The following is a 24,359-nucleotide window of genomic DNA, read 5'->3' on the forward strand; positions in this document are numbered from 1 at the left end:
CCTGCTTCCTTCTCAGCAAGTTTCCCAAGCAATGGGGCTCCTCAAGCTGCTGGCCAAAGAGCCTGGGCAGAAATAAATCTCCCCAGCCAGGGTTCCTTCAGAGCTGCCCTTTGGGGAACGTGCCCCCAGTCTTCCTGAGAGCTCCTCAGCCAGCGCAGCAGGCTCTTCCCTGGAGTTAGGTGTGTGTGGGAGCATGTTCCTCCCCCGGGATCCGTGCCGTCAGGTTTGGGGATAGGACCAAGTTTTCCCAGCACAACTGAGAAGGACACAGGCACCTCTCCTCTTCCAGGACAAGGGTCATGGACACGTCTTCTCCTGGAAGCCAGCAACTCACCTGCCCCTACCCTGTCCCACACCCCCCTTTCCAGGAAGGGAAGGTAAAACTCAACTCTTGTCACTCCCTGGGGTTTGGGGGAAGATGCAGGTGACTGCCTGGGCATGGGGAGACACCTTCCCCTGAATGAGAAACTGAGGCCTCAGGGGCTGAGCAGAGAACGAGAGGGGCTGGACCTGGATTGGTTCCAAGAAACAGAAAGCCTGTGGGCGTGCTCAGCGGGGGGATGGAGGGGGATATAAGCCCTCTTGTCCCAGAAGCAGCCAAGAGGTGAGGGAGGGGTGTGAGTGACACCCAGGAAGACAGCAGAGGCTGAGGAGCTCAGGAGAGGCCGGAACAGCCCCGCAGATAAGGTTCTGGGCTTTCTCTCCTTTGGGGCCAAAGCCAGAGAAAGCACAGCCAGTTGCATAATCCTTCTATTTGCTCAGATCTACATTTTGTCCTGAAGCTCCCTGCCCTGGGAGGTGATTGAGGAAGGCACCCAGCAAGGACTGGGCAGGGCAGAGAGTCAGCAGGCGAGCAAGGGGCGTGCTGGGTCTTCAGCCTTTTTTCCACCGCTGCTGTCCAGGATGGAGGCCCTCAATGAGTCTGCCCAGTTCAACTTCTCCCTGCCGCACGACTTCGGCAAGCGGCCCACTGACTGGGCGCTGAGCGTCATCCTGGTGATCATACTGTTAACCATCATGCTCTCGCTGGGCTGCACCATGGAGTTCAGCAAGATCAAGGTGCACTTCTGGAAGCCTAAGGGGCTGGCCATCGCCCTGGTGGCGCAGTACGGCATCATGCCCCTCACTGCCTTTGCACTGGGCAAGGTCTTCCAGCTGAACAACGTCGAGGCACTGGCCATCCTGATCTGCGGCTGCTCGCCGGGGGGGACCCTCTCCAACGTCTTCACTCTGGCCATGAAAGGGGACATGAACCTCAGGTAGGACGGGGGTGTGGGGTGAAGGAGGAGCAATCTGGGGACAGCGGCTGCATGGGAGATCACAATCAAGGCGAAGAGGGGGGCTAAAGCCAGAAGCGTGAGTGAGTGGGGGCTGGATGGGTGCTAGGGCAGGGGGTGGCAGGCATTGATTGTCAAGAGCTCACGCTGGGCTGGGGACAGGACCTGGGGTACATCTTGGTTTAAGCACCAAGCCAAAGGGGACCAGCTGGTCCAGGGGCACCCTGGAGAGCCTTCCTTACTCCCAGAGTTGTCTCGAATGGGGCAAAAGGATTGTCTTGAAGGAGTACTGTACTGACTTAAAGCAAAGGGACCTCTGGAGAACTTTTACCTGTCTGCCAGGCGGGGCAAGTTGTCTGCTTTGAGGCCAGAGATATGAAAGGGAGTACAGATTAGTTTCAAAGATCTCCAGGGAGATCAAGGTGGCTCGGAACCAAAGAGCACCTCCAGTTCCTGCAGAGCAAGAAGGAACTTCCAAAGATTCCCCCCAGCTGTCTGGGCTGTCTTCTCTGAACTTCCCCCATCCTCCCATCAGACGCAGGAACACTTCGATGGGAAGACACAGCCAGGTAGATCCTAGAGTTTCCCAGGACCAGGTCGGGGTCCCAAGTCACGATGGGCCTCGCCTCGGCCAAAGTGGTAGGAGGGAAACAGCAGCAACCCCACCCAGCTCATCACACCAGAAATCAGCGAGGGCTCCCTCCTGCAGAGGCTGGTTGAACACCCGTCCTTCCGAACAGGTGGGACTCTGGTCTGGAATGCCTCCCAGGGTGAGGCCACGTCAGGCCTGCTCCAGCTGCAACAGCAGCCCCTGCTGGCTAAAGAAAACTCACCAGCATAAAAGCTCTTGCTTTTATCTAAGCCTTCGTCTCAAGCCAGTTTCTTCTGGTTCGATCCACTCTTCCATGCCGGGCAGGGCAGTAAATTCAGACAGTCTACCTGTTCGTGCCTGTCAGTATCCTGTCCCTGGCTGAACTTTACTAAGGAAACTAGCCAGGTATGGAAGCCTCCTCCTGGAGATGTCAAGCGATGCTGGGGTTGATTATTAGATGAAAAACTGGTAGTGATCATTGGGGGTTCGCTGGACCTGCCATCTGAGCTCTGGACTCTCTACCCATATGATTTGACCCTTACTGAGGTGGTCGATGGAGAGAGAGCTTGGCTTATACAGTCTCCCATGGGAACATATCCATGTTCGAGCACCTCACTGTGAGGAAATCCTTCCCTCTATCTAATCCAAGTCCTTCCTGCTGCAAAACAAGCTCCTGGTCTTGATTTTTTAGCCTGTGGACAAGGCCCGTTGCAGCCTCTGTGTCTTGGACAGAGAAACCTGGACTACACCTTAATTCTGTTGTAGAAGGGTTGCAGGTCAGGAAAGGGGTACTCAGGGCTTCGTGGCTCTGTAGAAGCAGCAGCGCTGGGTAGGACAGCGTAAAATATCATGGGGGAGCCTCTAAGTGTGAGTGACCAGATGTCCCAGCCTTTAGAGCCAGTGGGTGCCAATGAGGTCTCTTCTGAAACACCTGCGTTTCTGAGGCTCTAGGCCTCTACCGGCAGAGCCTCCAGTGACTCATGCATGCTCTCCTGCTAGGCCTCCTGGTCTGGGCACCTGGGAACTGTCACTTCCACCTAGACCCTCAAGAGACAGTGCTCTGCCAGGTTGGCCACCTTCTACCATAAAGCCCCTACCTGCAGACAAACCTCCCCCGCACGTTAAACCAGTCTTCTGACCCCACTGGAGGAGCGTGAATCTCATCCTCCACCATCACGTGCTGCCAGACCTCGAATTCCAAATTGAGTTCTTCATCTGGGACAACTTGTTACATGTATTATAATAATGATAATGGTGCTGATAATAAAAGACAGCCAGGCACTGGGCCAAGCACTTTACATGGGATCCTCATACAGCTTCCTATGAGGAGGTGCTGTAAAGAGCCCCATTCTAGAGATGAGGAAACTGAGACTTAGAGAGGTTAATACATTTGTCCAAGGTCTGAAGGCTCCAAAGCCTGTGCTTTTACTCATATATCTTCAGGGTCGGGTGTGTACATAAATGAACTGAGTGGCTGGAGGGTGACCGCCAGCCTCGGAGACACGGGCCGCCCTACACGGGGCAGATGCCATGCATCTCTGCCATGGGTGTTGTGGGAATGGGGACTCAGTGCCTGCACAGCACCCTGCTTTTCAGGAGAAGATGGAGTCCCCCTTTTTATGTGAAATCTCCAAATTTTTAATTATTGGTAACTCACTCCAAGTTTTTAAAACACTGTGCAAGCCAAACAGGACATGACAGAGGCCCAGATGTTACACAGAAGCTATGGGTTTGAGATCTGTGTACAACACCACGCGATTTCCCATCTAGAGCAGAAAGGAATGTTAGGACACCTATTCCACTTTACACGTGAGGAAGCGGAAGTCCAGAGACTTTCCAGAGGCTTCCCGAGAATCTGTGGGCCAGTTGTGTCTGGAGCCATTCCTGGGCTCTCTCTTCCCAGTCATTCTGCCTCACAGCTGGAGTGAGGCTGGGGGAGCCGCCGTCACAGGGCGTTGGGCACATTCAAGGAGGCTGGGCCGCAAGGTGGACCTCTCAAGGCAGCCAGGCCCAGCAGCTCCTTCCTCAAGGATGCTGCTAGACATGCTCCAAAAAAGGCAGGTGTCCCACAAGAGAAAGAGAAAGTGCCCTCATCGGGGACAGAGGAGAGAGTGCCAGAGGGAACTGGGCCCCTCTGATGGCCACCTCTGCCTCCAGTTCACCTGCTGCCCCTCTCCCCTCCAGCCAGCTCACAGCTGAGACCAGAGCCAGTGGCTGAGGGGATATCCCAAGGATTCCCACAGCTCTCCCCACCATGACAGAAGGAGACTAAGCAGGAAGAGACAGAAGCTACCCGGGTTCCCAGAAGTTTCCCACTTCACCACAGAGTCTCTAATGGGTCCCCTCACAACTCTCTCAGCTTCCGCCTCCAGTGCCTCTATTGACAGGAGTTCAAAAACTGTTCCTCAAGCAGGGTGTACCGATGCCCCAAAGCAGGCTGTATGCAGTGCTCCGAGAACTTAAGCAGGAAGGGTAAAGAAAAAACCAAATGTGCTCCTTTCTCCCTGGTCCCTGGACCCCTGAGAAGCATCCAGGTCCACAATGTTACTATGGAACAGATTCCAATCTCAGAGCTAGAGTCAGCAAGTTGCCTCCCATCCCTATCCTTCAGGGTAACAGGATCATGACAGTCACAGATACCAGAAAGTTAGGACCAGTGCCCAGCACTCACACATGCGGAGGAGGTTCAGGGGTCTGGGAGCATGGCTCCCACACACCTCAGTGCATGAGGCTCACCAAGTCTCAGAGCAAATTCCAAAGCTCCCGACATGCCAAGCCAAAGTAAGCATGACTCCTCTGTTCAAGGACATCAGAACAAGCACACAAGTTTTGTGTGGCTTTTCTCCTAAGAAGAAATCAATAGCTAGCACTGTAGCCCCCCGTGTGCTCTTCCCAATCTCATTCCCCTCTACCCACCCTGAAGGGAGCACCTCCCAGGATTTGACTTTCAGCACTTCCACAGACCCTTTTACACTATTACTACATAGGTATATATCCATCAACAAGATACACTGTTGCATTTACATGGTTTTAAGTTTTATATAAATGGTACCATACTGCCCATATCATTTGACAGCTTGCTCTTTTGAGATAATAGGTATATAAATAAAAGAGCTACTTCATGCATTTGAACTGCAGTATAGTTTGCTTGCATTTATCCATTCTCCTGTTGTCAGACATTTACATGGATTTCATGTTTTGTTGCATGAGCAAGTCCTATGCATGCTCCCCCTGTGCTCACACGTGAGAGCATATATAATGAACGCAGGAGTGCTGGGTCTTGAGGTTCGCACATCTGCAACTAACAAGTCTCCAAAGTAGTTATTCCACTTCACACTTCCCAGGGCAGTGTATGAAGATCCCTGTTGTTCCGTGTCTTCATCTGTATTTGGAATTGTCAGACTTCTAAATTTTGTCATCTGGTGAGAGTGAAATGAGTCACGGTGGTTTTAAATTTAATTTCACGGGAGGTCTAGCAACTTTTCAAATACTGTTGGCCATTTGGGTGTCCTCTTCTGAAAATAATGCCCTTTGCCTATTTTTATATGGGACTGTGGTGTTTTCTTCTCATTAATTTACAGTTATTTGTTGTTTTTACATGTTGCAACAGTCTACTCACAGTTTTGGGGTTATCCTTACATTTTGATAATGATGTCTTATAAAACAGAATGCTTACTTTAACTTAACCAACTATACGAATATTCTTCCTTGGCAGTTTATGTTTCGGGGGTTTCTTTAAGAAATCCTTTACTGCCTTGAAGGTCATAAAGATATTCACCTATGTTTGAAGTTTTACAGTTTTGCTTTTCACATGGAGATCTTGGATCAACCTAGAATTTATTATTATGTATGCTGTGATCTAATTTTATCTTTTCCATATGAATAGAGAAAATTCCCAGGACCACGGAGTGAATTTTTCTCCATCAACTTTTAATTCCATCTCTCTGTTGACCAAATTCACAAATAAGCATAAGTTTGTGTCTGGGATCTCCCTTCTGTTCTACTGTTCTATGTCTCTATCCTTGAGCCAATATCACACTTTCTTAATTACAGCCTTTTAATAAATCTTGATATCTGAAAGTTGCCCTACCTTGTTGTTCTTGAAAATTACATTAGCTATTCTTGGCCCTTTACTCTTTCACTTGAATTTTGGGATTAAGTCTCACATCTACAAAAACTATTTCTGGAATTTCGGTTAAATTTGCTTTAAATTTATGGATAAATTTAGAGGCTATCTTTATAATACTGAATCTTCCCATCCATGAAAATGAAAATGGTACAGATTTTCTTTAATTAATCATTATTTTATACCTATGAAGTTTTATAACTTCTTTCATAAAGATCTTGCATATCTCTTTTAGATTTATTTCTAAATATTTTATCGTTTTTATGAATATTATAAATGGTATCTGTTAAAAAAATTCATTTGCTAATTATTTTTGTAGTATATCAGAACTTGTTTTTTTTTATTGCTAATGTAATCAAAATTTCATGGATTCTCTTATTTACTAGTTGTAATGGAAATTCACTTGGATTTCCTCTGTGGACAGTCCTATCATTGGCATATAATGCAAGTTTAGTTTCTTCCTTTCCCATCCATATGTTTTTTCTACTTCTTGTTTTGCTGTGCTAGCAAAGACCTATATAGTATAATTTACAATAGGTGATGTGATGGAAACAGGTATCCTTGCTTTATTCCTCTAATTTTTCACCATTAGGTTTACTATTTCCTGTAGATTTTTGACAGATAACCCTTTTCAGGTTAAGGAATTTCCATTCTGTTGCTAGTGTGCTAATTTTTATCACGCATGAACATTGAATTTTGTTGAATGGCACTTTTCTGCATCTATGATACCATTTTTTCTTTAATCTGATAATACAGTGATATATATCAGTAGATTGTCTAGTGTTAAACCATTTTTATATTGCTGGGATAAACCCATTTTGTTCATTGCATTATTTTTTAAAGGCATGGCTAGATTCATTTAGTAACATATTATTTATGACTTTTGCTTCTGTGTTCATAAATAAGACTGGACCCTAATTTTCCTTTCTCGTAATGATTTTCTACCTTTGGTTGTAAAATTTTATTATTCGTATATAATAATTTGGGACATGTTTCCACTTTTTTTGCTCTCTATATAATACTGAGGCTATCTGTACTTTGAATGTTTAGTAGAACTCTACTGTAAAACCATATGTACATCGTGCGGGGGTTGGATGACAGGTTTCAAAGTACTGATTAAATGTCTTTAGTGATTCTAAGTTGATTCAGGTTTTCAGCTTCATTTTGAGTTAGTTTTTGTAGATTATATTTCCCAGGAAATTGTCCATTCAATCTGAATAGAAAAATGCAAGTATAAGACTGTCCTTGATTTCTTCTATGACTCTCTAAAATCTTTATTGTATCTGAAATTGTTTCCTTTTGCATTCATAATAACATCAATTTGTGCCCTCTTTCCTTTTTCTTGGTTAGTCTCGCCAGCGGTGCCTATTTTATTAGACTTTGCAAAGAACTTGTTCTTGGTTTAACTGATTCTCAGTTAATTTATATAATTTTTAAAGTTTACTCTCTCGTCTTTAATATTTTCTTTGCCCTGCTTTCATTAGGTTGACTTTGTTTTTCTTTTCAATTCTTGAGTGAAATGCTTAGCTCATTAATTTTTAATCTTTCTTTTCCTATAGATACATTTCAGGCTATAAATTTTCCTATAAGAATTAGTTTAGCTGCTCCCTAGATTTTTAAAATTATTTTTTGAGATATAATTTATATACCATAAAATTCACCTTTTTAAAGTATATAAGTCAGTAGTTTATAGTATATTCACAAGGTTGTACAACTACCACCAGCATCTAATTCCAGAACATTTTCATCATCCCCAATTGAAACCCTATACCCATTAGCAGTCAGTCACTCCCATTCCTCTCTCACTCCAGCCCCTGGCAACCACTAATCTACTTTCTGTCTCTATAGATTTCAGGTAAATGGAATCATATAATATCTAGCCTTTTACGTTTCTGATTCTTTCACTTACCATAATGTTTTCAAGGTTCATCTTTGTCATAGTATATAGCAGTACTTCATTGCTTTTTATGGCTGAAGAATATTCAATTACATGAATACACCATATTTTGCTTATCTGTCGATATTTTGCTTTCCATTTTTAGCTATTATAAATAATGCTGCTATGAACATTTGTATACAAGTATTTGTGTAAACATATGCTGTCAATTCTTGTGGGTATATACCTAGGAGTAGAGTCACTGGGACATATGATAACTCTGTGTTCCTGATGGCTACACTCCGGACCCTTTGGACTAGGATGTAGTTGATATTCATTTAAGCCATATTTGACCTCTATGGAAACAATGAAGAGGTGTAGATAGTGAATAGGGCTATAGGGTGGAGGGACACACACACACTTAGTGTGGTTTTCCTGCGGTCTTGTCAAGCCCTCGTCCCCAACCTTCCCACTAGAATGGAAGCCAGAGCATATATTGTAAGGTGAATGTCTACAAATCCAAGAAGGTTCCCTAGCAGCTTCTTCTCTCAGTTGGTCTTTCTGGAGGGCCTCTTCCTACACAGGGTCCTGGGATTAACATGTATGAGATTCCAAAGGGAGATGGTAATAGGACATTCAGGACAGTTAGGATACAGATTAGAGCTGGGAGGATATACTATTTTTCAGGATCTGAGACTCACACTTAATTTATCTTAAATAATGTTAAGGATAAACCAGAAAGTAAAGAACATGAGAATATTGGTATTGGGGACTAGAATATTATTCAAGATAAAAAACAGGTCTGATGACCAGATTATCTTGTCACTTACTCAACAATGGGTAACTATTGCTGCCTTCTCTACAGCTCCACCATTGTGGTCCTTCCATTATTCTGTTTTTACTGCTTTGCTGCTATTTTTTACAGTCCTACTAATCATGGCCTCTGTTTACTGCTTTTTCTTTGCATGTTTTTTGGGGTTTGCCTGAACATGCTTCCCATGCCTCTCCAAAACCAAGTGCTCTATCACTGTGTACACATTCAAACTCCCCAAGTGAGAAAATGCTCTTGATGTACTTAATCCTTGTTATCTTAGTTAGACGGAATCAGTATGTCCAGCCATCCCCTAGGCTCTAAGGCAGGCACTTAGCAACTTAGTAGGTCAGGTGTTATTCTATGTTCCAATGGGCTATAGCCAGAGTGATGGGCTCACACAGCTTTCTTCAAAATGGGCTGTGCTATGTCAAGTATAGAGAGCAAAAAGAGTTCTACTACAGAGGAGATCAGAATGGCTCCTTCCACAGTGAAGCACACAGGGACTGAAGCAGTTGGACAGACCTGGGTTCAAATCCTGCCTCAGCCTTCCTATCTGTGTGATTCTGGGCAAGTCACAACTCTTCAAGTCCCCAGCTTCCTCATTAGCAAAAAGGAGACAGTATGCTTACCTCCTAAGCTACTGGGAAAAGGAAATAAAGCAACGTATGTAAGGTTCTTAGCACAATGCCTGGCACAAAGCAGGCACTCCACAAAATAGTCTGTACAGGCATACCTTGGAGATACTGCAGGTTCAATTCCAGACCACTGCAATAAAGCAGAATATCACAATAAAGTGAGTCACATGGATTTTTTGGTTTCCCAGGGCATATAAAAGTTATGTTTAAACTATACTGTGGTCTACTGAGTGTGCAATAGCAGTGTGTCTAAAAAAATTTACATACCTTAATTTAAAAATACTTTATTGCTAGAAAATGCTACATCATCTGAGCCTTCAGTGAATCATACTCTTTTTGCTGGTAGAGGGTTTTGCCTCCATGCTGATGGCTGCTGGCTGATCAGGGTCGTGGATGCTGAAGGCTGGGGCGGCCGTGGCCACTTCTGAAAATAAGACAACAAGACTGAATCTTCCTTTCACGAATGATTTTGCCGTTTGATAGCATTTTACCCAGAGTAGGACTTCTTTCAAAACTGAAGTCAATCCTTTCAAACCCTGCCACCACTTTATCAACTAAGTTTATGTAATATTCTAAATGCTTTGTTGTCATTTCCACAATCTTCACAGCATCTTCACCAGGAGTAGATTCCTTCTCAAGAAACCACTTTCTTTGCTCATCCGTAAGAAGCACTCCTCATCCATTCAAGTTTTATCAGGAGATGGCAGCAATTCAGTCCCATCTTCAGGCGCCACTTCTAGCTCTCTCGCTATTTTCACATCTGCAGTTAGTTACTCCCTCCACTGAACTGCTCAAAGTCATCCCTGAGAGTTGAAATCAACTTCTTTTAAACTCCCGTTAATGTTGATATTCTGACCTCTTTCCACGAATCACAAATGTTCTTAATGGCATCTAGAATAGTGAATCCGTTCCAGAAGGTTTTCAACTAACTTTGCACAGATCCATCAGAGGAATCACTATCTATGGCAGCTATAGCCTTACAAAAGGTATTTCTTAAATGGTAAGACTTGAAAGCCAAAATTACTCCTTGATCCATGGGCTGCAGAATGGATTTTGTATTAGCAGGCATGAAACAGCATGAATCTCTTTGTACATCTTGAGTGACCAGGTGCATTGTCAATAAGCAGTAACATTTTGAAAGGAATCTTTTTTCTGAGCCGTAGGTCTCAACAGTGAACTTGAAGTATTCAGTAAACCAAGTTGTAAACAGATGTGCTGTCATCCAGGATTTGTTGCTCCATTTATAGAGCACAGAGTAGATTTAGCACAATTCTTAAGGGCCCTAGGACTTTTGGAATAAGCACTGGCTTCAACTTAAAGTCACCAGTTGCATTAGCCCCTAACAAGAGAATCACCCTGTCCTTTGAAGATTTGAAGCCAGGCATCGACTTCTCTCTAGCCATGAAAGTCCTAGATAGCATCTTCTTCCAGTAGAACAGTGTCTCATCTACACTGAAAATCTGTTTAGTGGAGCCACCTTCATTGATGATCTCAGCTGGATCTTCTGGATAACTTGCAGCTTCCACATCAGCACTTGCTGCTTCACCTTGCACTTTCATGTTGTGGAGATGATGTCTTTCCTTAAACCTCATGAACCAACCTCTGCTAGCTTCAAACTTTTATTCTGCAGGTTCCTCACCTCTTTCACCCTTCCTAGAATTGAAGAGAGTTCGAGCCTTGCTCTGGATTAGTCTTTGGCTTAAGTGTATGTTGTGGCTGGTTTGATCTTCTCTCCAGACCACTCAAACTTTCTCCATATCAGCACCAAGGCTTTTTTGCTTTCTTATCATTCAAGTGTTCACTGGGGTAGCACTTTTAATTTCCTTCAAGTTTACATTTACAACTTGGCTAAATGTTTGGGGAAAGAGGCCTAGCTTTCAGTCTATCTGGGCTTTCCACAGGCCTTCCTCACTAAGTAAATATTTCCTCACTAAGTGTATTTCTAGCTTTTGATTTAAAAACATGAGACACATGTGACTCCTCCTTTCACTTGAACACTTAGAGACCATTGTAGGGTTAGTAACTGGTCTAATTTCAATGTTGTTGTGTCTCAGGGAATAGGGAGGCCCCAGGAGAGAGAGAGAGAAGGGGGAACAGCCAGTTGGTGGAGCAGTCAGAACACACACATTTATATCCTTTAAGTTCACCATCCTACATGGGCGTGATTCACAGTGCCTCAAAACAATTACAATAGTAACATCAAAAATCACCATAATATAATGAAAAAGCTTGAAATATTACGAGACTTACTAAAATGTGACAGAGACATGAAGTGAGCAGATGCTGTTGGAAAAATAGCACCGAAAGACTTCTTGATGCAGGGTTGCCACAAACCCTTACTTTGTAAAAAAAAAAAAAAAACAAAAAACACACAGCTGCGAAACTCAATGAGGTTATGCCTGTATTAACAGGCTCTCTCTCTCTCTGCACTCTTCCTATGTCTCCCACCCAGCATCGTGATGACCACCTGCTCTACCTTCTTTGCCCTGGGCATGATGCCCCTCCTCCTGTACATTTACTCCAGGGGCATCTATGATGGGACCCTGAAGGACAAGGTGCCCTATGGCAACATCATGATATCACTGATCCTGATTCTCATTCCTTGCACCATAGGCATCATCCTCAAATCCAAACGGCCACAATACGTACGTTATGTCACCAAGGTAAGGACCTGGGGGTCTGGGCAGGGAGCGAGAATACCACCATCATCGCAGTGAATGGCTTGAGGCAAGTCATTTGGGCTTTTTCTGTGTGTTTCCTTCCCTGTTTAAAAAAAACAAAAGAAGTCTGCTGCTATTGGTACAACCTACTTCATGGGATTGTAATGTACATGAGAATATTTTTGAAGATTTAGGAGAAAAACAGTAAAACAACACACACAACTATAAGGTATAATCATTATTTTAATAATAAACTTAAACTTTTATCATGTACCTAGTAGCTGCTAAGTTTTATGCTACACTCTCTGAAGAGCCACTGTCCTCAAAGTTTGTTTGCAGAAAGTCAGTAATAGATGAGAAACAAGATCCAACACAATGTACAATCAGGTATTGGCAGAATGTAAGGAGGTGAGGTTAGTGAGGGCCAGGTGCTCAAGAAAGGCTTCCCTAGAGGATGGAAGGAGGGGGCAGGGCTTCAGCCAGACCATGAAGAAAGGATTGGATTTGGGTAAGCCTAGGGAGATGCCTGAATAGAGGAGTTCCAAGGGAGACCACGGGCAAACATGGCTGACTGGATGAGATGCCAGAGGGGACGAGGCCAGGGGGAGAGGTGGTAGGCACACTTGTAGCACTTTAGGAATGGGATAGGAGGAAAGTGGAGTGAGATGGCCCCAGCAGGTGTAGGGGTGTGCTATGAGGGCATCACGCCACTGCCCCGCCTTTGGAAAAATCAGACTTGTAGAGTGAGTGGTTCCTCTACCAACTCTTGTGACCTTGGAGCTCACTTCGCATCCGTCTCTCCTCTGGCTCACTGCTCAGCCCGGGATCCCAGGCTCCAACCCGGTCCTCAGGAAAAACTCGCCTCCTGAAGGCCTGTTTTGGTCCCCGCCCCTGGATCTATGCCTTTGGGCCAGGCTACAGGGCATACGTACTACTTGGAGGCCCAAGGCTTCCAGCAGCTTTGGGCCTGGAACAAAGAGGTTTGGTCAGGTTTCCAGGGTCTTTTGATTTTCACACTACCATTGTCAAGGGTAGTTTTTGCCCTTGTCCCGGTGTAGTCCTAATACCATGGCCACAGTCCCCCTCCCCACCTGTTGAAGATGTAAAGTCATTCCTCCTCCTGCCAAATGGCTCATCACCCTACTCTGCTCTGGATGGCATCTTCCGTTCTCTCCACCCTTACTTCTCAGAAATCTCCTTTTATTGATCATGTCCTCTACCCCCATAGCCTCCTCCCCGTCACTCTCATTTCTAGAACGTCTCCATATTAGTTCTTCACAGTGAACGTTGATACTGGTTCACATCTCTCTTTTTTTTTTTTACTAAGAAGTCACGGGACTCTACTTCCCACTCCAGCCAATACCTCTCTTTCCTCCCCTTCCGAGCCGTGCTCCTGGGAGTCACCCGTTGCCCCCACCCACCTTCCACTCTCACCACACTGGGCCTCAGGACTGTTCTCCAGTGGCCAGGCCTCAACAGTCTCTACTCCTTGGCCTCCCATCCACTCAGCATGTTGATGACCACCTGCTCCACTTTCTTCACCAAATCCAATGGACATGTCTCAACTCTTGTTCTAGCAGCTGTTGGTATGACCGACCACTGCCTCCTTCTCAAAAATCCTCTTCCTCAGCTTCAGTGGCAGGGCACCTGCTTTCCTACCACGTCTCTGGCACTTCTTTTCAGACTCCCTTGTGAGTTCCTCTGGTAAAAGTTACTTCTATGCACTCAGCCCAAGCTTTCTGCTTTTCTTGCTTTTCTTCCCTAAGCCCAGGACCTCTCCACCACGAGATCTGGTCCATCTCAACAGCCATCTACAAGCTGATGACTACCAGAACAGTATCTTCAGCTCTCAGCTCTCTCCTGACTCCTGAAGCCATTTATTAACTGCCAAATCTTTCTACCTGAATATGCCTCAGGCATTTACAATTCAGTATGTCTTAAATTTAAACCACCTCCTTAAGCCTGCTCTTCCCCTCCTCCCACTGTGTGATTATCTCAATGAATGGCATTCAACGTGCCCCACTGCCTGAGCCGGAAACCGGACAGTCATTCTCCACATCCTCTCCCTCCCCACTCACACGAATCAGGGATCATCAATTCTGCCTTCTTTTGCTTGAACCCATGTCTCTCCATCCCTGTGTCTACTGTCTTCATTCAGGCACTCTCCTCTCTCACTAGACAACTCAGCCTTCTAACCCGGCTCCCTGACCCAGTTTTAAGCTGAGTCTGGAAAGAAACTCTCATGTCACTCCACTGCTTAAAGGCCTTCACTGGTTCCTTAAACTCCCCCAGGAGTCATGTGGCTCCTCAGCCCTTTCTTGATTTGGTCTCAGCCAACCTCTCCAGTGTCAGCTCTCTTCTTTGCACTGGACTCACTCCTATTTACCCTTCAAGTCTCAACACAATTAGCACCTCCTCTAGGAAGTTTTCCTTAACCCACAAGCCTGGACAGGATGCTTGTCCTACTTGCTCCCATATCACCCAACACCATTGCAACAACATGTATCATACTGTATTATAAATACCCACTCCATTTTTATTCCCCACCCACCTGCAAGAAGCAACATCCTAAGGCTGTGCCTCAACACTGAATTCTCAACACGCACAGCTAATACCTGAGAATAAATGAAGGAATAAAGGGCAAGTCCTGTCTCTCCCACACATTAGCAAAAAAAACAAACAAAAAACCAGAAACATGTGTCTATCATTGCACTTACTCAAGACAGTTTGTGGGATACAGGAATAAAGAAAAAAAATCACAGAACATAAAAATGTGAAGTGACTCCTGATATCACTTAAAGCAGCTCTGCCCCCCTCCACTTTATAGGTGAAAGCAAAGACTAGAACCCCAAGTGCAACTGATATAAGAACATGTCTCCTTACCTCAGAATAAAGTATTCTTCTGAGAAAGATAAATACAAACATGTGGTACATATATGATGGAATACTACTCAGCCATAAAAAAGAATGAAATGACATCTGCACAACATGGATGGACCCAGAGATTATCCTACTAAGTGAAGTCAGTCAGTAAGAGAAAGACAAATGCCACATGGTATCACTTTTATGTGATATCTAAAATATGACATAAATGAACTTATCTATGAAACAGACTCACAGATGTAAAGAAAAGACTTGTGGTTGCTGGGGTCAGGGGGTAGGGAAGGGATGGAGTGGAAGTTTGGGGTTAGCAGATGCAAACTATTATAGATAGAATGGATGGACAACAAGGTCCTACTGTATAGCACAGGGAACTATATTCAATATCCCGTGATAAACCATAATGGAAAAGAATATGAAATATATACATGTATAACTGAGTCACTTTGCTGTATGGCAGAAATTAACACATTGTAAATCAACTACACTTCAATAAAAAAAAAAAAGTGTTCTTCTGAGGATGCAAAAAGAATCTCAGATCTTAAAGTGAGAAAGCCCTTCAAGACGAAGTTCAGTCTCCTGCCTTATTCTCATTCTACTCCTGTTCCTCTTGTGTTACACATCCATGACTCAATTCCACAGCAAAAAATGGAGTCAAAATGACCCCAGAGGGGCTTCCCTGGTGGCGCAGTGATTGAGAGTCCGCCTGCCGATGCAGGGGACACGGGTTCGTGCCCCGTTCCAGGAAGATCCCACATGCCGCAGATCGGCTGGGCCCATGAGCCACGGCCCCTGAGTCTGTGCTCTCCGGAGCCTGTGCTCCGCAACGCGAAAGGCCACAACGGTGAGAGGCCCGCGTACCACAAAAAAAAAAAAAAAAAAAAAAAAAGATGACCCCAGAGAACATTAAAAGGGCTGATATATACTTGGGCTGGAAAGACAGAGGCCAGTAATAAAGAATCACATAAAATGCAGGTGTATCTTGGGACACTTTGCTGCTGGCCAAACCTCCAAGGTTAGACAAGCAGAAGGGCAACAGCTCTGTTTATCAACTACTCCCAAACAGGAATCACTCCTGTGAGGATGCAGAGAAAAACAAGTGGTCAAGATGCAAACGCTGCAGTTTCCTCGTGTTACATTTCTTTGAGGACTGTGCTCATCCTTAATCTCCCCGTTTCATAATGTAGTGAGTTACAAGCTGGAAAATGAGCAAACAATTGTCCCAGCCTCTTTGCACACCTAACACTCCTAGAGACTTTCAAATCAAAATTATCCAACTTCTGGTAGCTGGCTCTGGCAGAAGGTTAGGGTTATCTGCTCAAACTCTGCTCAACCAGTTGCATTCCCTAGAAGGAGGTCACATTTAAACACGCCAAGATACAATTTCAGGGATGCCCCATTTGGAAAGGCAATTCAAGTAATACTTTAACTTACCCATGCAAGGGTTTATTCAAGCCTACGTGGTTAGAAAGTTGGTGAACCTGAGCATGACATATGGTCTAAGAGCCACTCTTACCATAAGCCATCCATCAGTCTTCAATAAGGATCCCGCCCTGACAGACTCAACCACTCTACCTATGCTTTTCCCATACCTGCTGCTACTGATGAACTGACCTGACTCTCCTAAATCTCACAGCTTCTGCCAACTCGGGGCTTCTGCTGCTCCCAAGCCTTTGTGTCAAAATTTTAACACTTGCCTCTGCTCTTGCTTCCCTCTCTGTAACTCTTCAAACTCCCTAAACAAGAGCAAGGATCTCACTAGTTAGGTCATTCTCCAACCTGCCTAGGTCACCGATGCAAGAAGAGTTGGGCCAGGTTATCTCCTGGATCGCTGGCAAGCTGAGTCGGCTACCCATGAACGGACACTCATCACAGCTTCAATCAGCGATGACAGGACAGCGCAGGTGGTAGAAAACATGGTGACCTATGAAGAAGCACCCACCTATGGCCTCTTTTCTCAACAGGTCATGGACATGAGATCGCCACAAACAGCAGGACTGAGAGTGACAAAAAACTTTGGGATGTCAAATTCCTCTCCTTTCCCTATGAGTAGTAATAGGAGCTACAATTTAGTCAGTGGTTCTAATATGCCAGGTCCTGTGCTGTCAACCTCACTCAAGAGAGGTTGCATGACTCACCAGTTTACACGTCTTGAGGATGGTTTTCACACCTGGGTCACACCATTGTCTGTGTTCACCACTCCAAAGGCCCCAAGACTGGGAGAACGAAAGTGAGGGGATGAGAGTGATACCCACACAGAGAAAGAGGGCTTCTGGATTCATTCATAATCCCTGTAGCCCAGTACACCCTATGTTATCCATTACACTCTTTTGACAGGGGCAAAAACCGGACATTAGGTAGACGACAAACCCAAAAGGCAGAAATTAACTCAAAACGCAAGGGTAAACCAAGCAGCTCATCAGTCTTTCGGTAAAACCTGAAGCATGTTGTTACTGGTGAGATTCCTTCCTTTCCTGGGACAGGACCACCATCAGTACAGGTGATGTTTCATATGATCATTATCAGTTGCAACATGGCTTAAAAACACAGAAATGCAGAACTGTACAGCTGAAATTAGAGCAACATAAATAAATGTTAAAATGTCGCTAGGACAACACTGTAATGTAATTAATGCCACTGAATTATACACTCAAAAATGGTTAAAATGGCAACTTTTGTGTTATATGTATTTTACCACAATTTTTTAAAATGGTACTAGGACATATAAAACGCCACATGTGCAAATGAGCTGGAAATGGAACCAAAACATATAACCATTACAAAACAACACGGTAAGTTCAAGAAAAGTTTGCTATATATCCTTTTACACAGAAGATGAGAGGGACAGAGGCTTAACTGTATGCATATATTTCATCAGTTCAGTGTGTCATCCTCTAAAATGCACAGACATGTAAGCACACTTTGAGAGCTTGCATCCTTGTTACATGCTGAAAAATCTTAACATTCTAATTTCATAAATCTGCCTATTGAAAATTTTAAATGGTATGTAAGATGTTAACTATAAAATAATGTATTTTAAATCTTATAAAAACATACCATTGTTCCCGATGACAGTTGCTTTCACAGCACTTACCTGAGGCAGGGTGGACCTGCACTATTTTTTTTTTTAAATTGGAGTATAATTGCCTTGCAATGTTGTATTAGTTTCTGCTGTACCATGAAATGAGTCAGCTATATATGTATACCTATACCCCCTCCCTCTTGGACCTCCCTCCCACCCCCGCCATCCCACCCATCTAGGTCATCACAGAGAACCGAGCTGAGCTTCCTATGCTTTATAGCATGTTCCTGCTATCTTACGCACAGTAGTGTATATATGTCAATCCTAGTCTCCGAATTCGTCCCACCCTCCCCTTCCCAAGTCCACATGTCCGTTCTCTAGTCTACGTCTCTATTCCTGCCCTGCAAATAGGTTCATCTGTACCATTTTTCTAGATTCCACATATGTGCGTTAATATACGGTATTTTCCTCTTTCCGGCTTACTTTACTCTGTATGACAGACTCTAGGTCCATCTACGTTGCTACAGATGACCCAATTTCGCTTCTTTTTATGGCTGAGTAATATTCCATTGTATTTATGTGCCACATGCTCTTTATCCATTCATCTGTCGTTGGACATTTAGGTTGTTTCCATGTCCTGGCTATTGTAAATAGTGCTGCAATGAACATTGGGGTACATGTGTCCTTTTGAATTATGGTTTTCTCAGGGTATATGCCCAGTAGTGAGATTGCTGGGTGGTATGGTAGTTCTATTTTTCATTTTTTAAGGAACCTCCATACCGTTCTCCACAGCAGCTGCATCAATTCACATTCCCACCAACAGGGACCCGAACTGCTTCTAATGATGCCATTATTGCCTGAGCCATTTTGAAACTCCTTTTGGGAACTTCCTTATCATCCAATCTGCAGGTCACTCAAGAAAGTAGGCTCATCCCTTTACAGTTATACATCATTTAGGATCTAAAACCACATTACCTGACTTCATTACCTGCTTTAACCAGCTTTGGTTCAAATGACTTTTGGCAATTTCCAGAAGTTAAATTCATCGTAAAATGGATGGATGAAGTCCCTACCCGTAATGGAGGTATTCAAGACAAGTATGACAGGTTCTAAGAATAACTTCTACTGAGCTCCAAAATATCCACAGCAATGGCAGTATTGTAGGGATATGTAGACGGCCTTCAGAGACTTTGAAAGAGAACTTTCATTTACAATATTCACTTTGCCAGAGGACTGAATAGTCTCATCCTTCAGAGCCATAGCACTTCACTGAAAACCTGCCATACAGAGATGTCAATCGGAAGCTGTGCTTGGCTGAGTCTTCCTAACGTGTTAATCAGATCTATGACCTCCAGGAAGCTTCCTAGTTACGGATAAGAAATCCAAAAAGATGAAAGATAAAGGTCTTTCACATTCCCTCCCACTTCGAATACATTTATTAAAGTGTTTTCCACCTCCAGTACCCACCAGTGTTTCCCCAGCCCTCTCTGCTCTTCCACATGCCCAGTATCCTTCTAATTGCATTTCCTCCTTGTCCTTATTCACAGGGAGGGATGATCCTCCTGCTTTTGTGCAGTGTGGCTGTCATAATGCTCTCTGTCCTCAACGTGGGCAAGAGCATTTTGTTTGTCATGACACCACACTTGCTGGCCACCTCCACCCTGATGCCTTTCATCGGCTTCCTGCTAGGCTACGTTCTCTCTGCTCTGTTCCGCCTCAACAGACGGTAGGTATTATTTTAGGTCCCACTGTCCCACGGGTCTCATGCTCATCCTTGTCTCTCAGAAAAAGGTAAGATCCATGATCTCGGGAAGGCATTTTTCAAGCAATACATTCAAATGTTTCAACTGAACAATGAACTCTGGACTGAGAAATACTGGGGAGGGAAGGTACTGAATGAATAACACAGATCCAGAAACAAAACACAAAGACCAAAGGCATCGAATCATCCAAAGGGCAGCAGTTCATGGCAAAGTGCTCCCTCCAGAGCCTAGATTCCACCTCCCACCCAACTCCCTGGTGGCAAATGGCAGTGGAGTAGCTCCATGTCGTGACAAGCGCTGACAATCCCTTTCCCACTTCTCCTCCCTGTCTAGGTTTTAGTCTTGACACAACACCCTGGGTGGCAACTCTGCTAAGTGGCACTCAGAGCTGAAGTAGTTGCGGACCTCTGCTAGAGCCTAATCCAATTCACAAACACACCGGCTACTTTAGGGGAACAGTCAGCTTGAGCGCCGAGTGTGGACACATCAGGCACCCTAGGCACCCTGTCTATAGAGTGGTACCCCATTTCAAGATTTCCTATTTTCAGCCACATGGCAGACAGATGTTTACACAGGGGTCTAAACAGTTGCACTTCAGCCTTGCACCACAATGCCCCAAAGAGCTGTTTTTAAAATACAATTTTAAAATAATTATCCATTTCAAAAACCAGGCTAATTTAATAAAGAACAAATTACTGTAGGATGCAACACATGGTGATATAGTAGTCAAAAGGCTGCCAATGACCACTCATGAATTTTCACGAAGACAGAATGATCCAGGTCATAATAAATGGCCACAGTATCAAGTGCCATCACAGTAGTCTCCTTCACAGTAAATGTGCTGAGACAGCGCTGGCGATTTTTTTAGCAAAGAACTATTTTAATATACTAATTGCATTTCAGTGAATAAAATGTTGTATTAAATGTTAACAAACATTCCATTCTTTAATCCATAAAATGGAAAGCAAAACCGAGAATGTGTTCCAAAGACAGATAATGGAACCAAGCTTTTATTTAATCATTGTGTTTTGGAGTTAAAGATGTCCAAGCCAGAAACTGGACCACAGGGCAAGGTTCCCAGACATTTAAACAATCTTCTACTTTACATTTAAATTCTAACTGTCCTATATGTAAGCCCAACATATGCCAATGAATGATTCTGGCTCCCATCTTCCTTTTATCCCTCCAGCCAGACATGTCTCCAAAATTCACTTTGATAATCCCACAAGTGACAAATTGTAGATTTCCAAGCTACTCAAAAATTCCCTCATAAAAACTCCCCAACAGGAACCTAACAGTCATCATCTCCCACAAGGCTGGACTGGTGACTTAAGAGATGGGCCAACTCGACTTTTCTCAAAACCGTGCACTCCACACATGGCTCATTTTCATCTTCCTGTGTTGGACTGTCAGTTTCTCTTAGAGTATTTGGGAGAAAGGAGATGAGCGAGTGAAGTTGCACCCTCACGTCCCTTCTCTGAGGGCATATGGGTTGTTTTTTTAACCTACACAGGTGCAGACGCACTGTCAGCATGGAGACTGGATGCCAAAATATTCAACTCTGCTCCACCATCCTCAACGTGACCTTCCCCCCTGAAGTCATTGGACCACTTTTCTTCTTTCCTCTCCTCTATATGATTTTCCAGCTTGGAGAAGGGCTTCTCCTCATTGCCATCTTTCGGTGCTATGAGAAAATCAAGCCTTCCAAGCGTAAGTACTGAATTGTTCCCCTTTGAGCTCTGCTCCCATTTTGGACATGATTCTGCCAGCAACCATCTCTAGCAAGGACCTTTTGGATAGGGCTGTAACCCATAAAGTCATTAGGAACCAGGTAGCACCAATAAGCAGGAAGGGATTTCAAAGAGCCATGACTAACTACAATAACTGCACTTCATTTTTGCTGGGAAATTCAGCTGTGGAGTTTGCCTCACAGAACAGAGGCGATTTTGGCTACTTTAACTGGGGAGACGATGCAGGACTCAGGAGACCATGTAGGACTCAGGGTATAGAAACAGGACAGAACTGTCTTGGACATTACATAGTTGTGAGATGTTGTTTGAAAAGTCCTATTCACAAGAAGTCACTAAGTTTCCATGTTAAGAGTAGGTTCTCAAGCCATGGAGCCAGGTCAGAGCCCCAGCACCACTGGCACTCCTATATGAGAAAACATGAAAGCAATGCAGCCCAATAATCCAGAATCGAAAAGTGAGGATTCCAACTCTGGCTACACAGTAAACAAAACTTAGGTATAAGCTTATTAAATTAATAAGAACTATCAAAAGTCTAGATTTAATATGATTTAATGTAATTACCACTGGATTAAATAACTTCCTAGCCAATAGCACCTCCTAAGATGCTTAGAGTATTTCATTCTCTTCAAGATATAACGAAACTGCAAGAAAGCCCACTGAGTCCCTTAGTGGGCTTTAACCCCCCCCCCCCCTTTTTTTTCCAAACCAAAAACTCAAATCTCAGTTGGTAACATATTTCAGTATTTTATAACTCTAAACATTAGTACATTCATCTCAACCACTCAAATCCTTCAACTGACTCATTTCCCACAAACTTGAGGATGCCTTGGAGACCTCTAGACCCTGGAGACTGATTTACACCCTATGAGAAAGATACAACTTACCCTGGTAGAATTTATCATCTTATAGTAGCAAATGAAAACTTACAATTAACTTAAAAGATGTAATATTGGTTATCAAGCAGCCAAAGAAACCAGTAAATAAGTAACCATACTTCAGAACCATTTTTACTAAGCTTTGGTTCAAAAACCACAGTGGAATTATGGAAAAGAATCTAATCTGAACTTCTCTTGAGAGCAACTCAAGATATTTGTTACCCACTGAACACTCCACCTTCTTTAACAAAAAAAGCAGATTCCCAGATTTGCAGTTTTAGTCCCAGAAAGGCCTGAAATGCACTCAAGAGGCCATATTCTGAGTCTCTGGCTCTCAAAACCAATGTACCTAGCAAGACCCCTGTGGCAAAACTAAGTGCAAATAACTCACCTCTTTGGAGCTCTTGTACTGTCTGGGCCCAAGCAGCAATGCTCAAGTTAAAGAATCTGTCACAAGTTTCTGTGCTTTTGACCCTTGTACCCTTCTAGAGAGATCGGAGAACAGGAAAGGGGGACCATAATCATAGCTCCTCCCACCACCATGCAGGCAGAAAAAGGGGTAGACCCGACACCACAATGATAGGGGTATGGAAACACCCCTTGGAAGACTTTCTACTTAATGCAGTTTCCTCCCTGCCCCCACTGGCTCCCAGAAGGCAACAGTCAACCTTTGCTTACATAAACTCAACTCCCCATCTGTACTGTGTGTACTAAGAAGTCAGAGATGGAGTGATGAAGAGTCAGTGCTTTTTATTAGACCTTTTGTTACTAGTATTACCATTAGGGATGTTGGGGGGAAAGCAAATCTTTCCTCAGTTTAAGTCACGGGAGAAGAGGTGGTAAAGAGATGGGGGAAAAAACAAAAACACAGGACACCCTAGGAGTAAGTTGGTATTCTTTTATCTCCCAGATAGAACAAGTTTTTTAACTATTCTTTTGTTCTTCCTAACCTATGACCCTCTTCAACTTTACAGATAAAACAAAAATGATCTACAAAGCTGACACAACTGAAGAAACCATTCCAACAGCTCTGGGAAATGGCACCCATAAAGGGGAGGCGTGCCCCCCTTGCACAGCCTAGCCTTCTCCAGTGACCTGGATTCTGGTCAGAAGGCAATTCAGAAAGCCAATGTGGCAAACTATACAGAGAGCAGAAAGATGAACCACCACCAGTGGGGTCTCTTTCTCTAGCATTTCCAGCATAAACTATCAGAATCATCAAGCCTTGCGTGGAGGACAAAGTGGGAGTCTTCCCCAAAAAGCCTCACCTATTCCCAGCTTAGAACTTGATACTTGTTTAAAAAATAAAAGACTTATTCAATGACAGCCCTACAAAGGCAGAAACCAAAACTGCCTTTTGCCCTTGCATCTCTAGAACAGTGCCTGATAGGCATAAAAAATCAATTTCTGAACTAGTCAATAAATGGGTTCTTACCCTAAAATCAAATACCCAAATTCTGTTCCAAGTTTTGTGACCCCAAAGGGAAATACAAGCTCAGAGTACTGTAGGATTAACAGACTTCAGAAGTCCTTTCTAACCTTAAATATTCAGATCCCATTCCTTCCCTTTTGACATTACTGGGATTAAAGCTCCTGAGAACATGACACCAAGTATGCAAAAGCAGACATAATAAAATGCAAAAACACTTGGATAAGACAAACTCAAAACCTCAGCCATAATCAAATGAAACATTCTGAAGAACACAATTCCAGAAGAGAAGGAAAACTTTAAAAAAGAAAAGCCAAAAAAGTACAAATACCAACAGAAGAGTTTCACTAATCATCTATCCCACCCCTTCATTAGATATCAGTAGTTTTCACATTATGCTCCCTCCAAATTCAGAGTACTGTACCCTATTGCCGAAATTAGTGGTTGCTAAGTCAAAGTAAAGTAACTAAAATCCTTAAGTTTCAAATTTTCCCCAATGAAATTCAGACATTTTCCATCTGGCTCATAGGCATAAAAAACTACGTGAAAGAGCTTCCCTGGTGGCGCAGTGGTTAAGAATCCACCTGCCAATGCAGGGTACATGGGTTCAAGCCCTGGTCCAGGAAGACCGACATGCCGTGGAGCAACTAAGCCTGTGC

The 24,359-nt window shown here is 43.9% G+C and overlaps 1 protein-coding gene across 1 annotated transcript in view; it reads left to right on the forward strand.

Annotated features, from left to right (window-relative positions):
• SLC10A1 (solute carrier family 10 member 1) overlaps positions 1 to 23,399 on the forward strand; it is a 38,020-nt gene extending 14,621 nt beyond the window's left edge. Inside the window, exons 2-6 of the mRNA XM_007454436.1 lie at positions 841 to 1,259; positions 11,773 to 11,983; positions 19,430 to 19,608; positions 21,159 to 21,355; positions 23,246 to 23,399. Of these exons, the coding sequence (XP_007454498.1) occupies positions 904 to 1,259; positions 11,773 to 11,983; positions 19,430 to 19,608; positions 21,159 to 21,355; positions 23,246 to 23,352 (1,050 nt within the window). The 5' untranslated portion in view covers positions 841 to 903 and the 3' untranslated portion in view covers positions 23,353 to 23,399. The remainder of the gene's footprint in view (positions 1 to 840; positions 1,260 to 11,772; positions 11,984 to 19,429; positions 19,609 to 21,158; positions 21,356 to 23,245) is intronic.
• Positions 23,400 to 24,359: the final 960 nt, after the last annotated feature.

This window comes from Lipotes vexillifer, unplaced genomic scaffold (assembly GCF_000442215.2).
Source record: "Lipotes vexillifer unplaced genomic scaffold, Lipotes_vexillifer_v1.1 scaffold197, whole genome shotgun sequence".
Taxonomy (NCBI): Eukaryota; Metazoa; Chordata; class Mammalia; order Artiodactyla; family Lipotidae; genus Lipotes; species Lipotes vexillifer.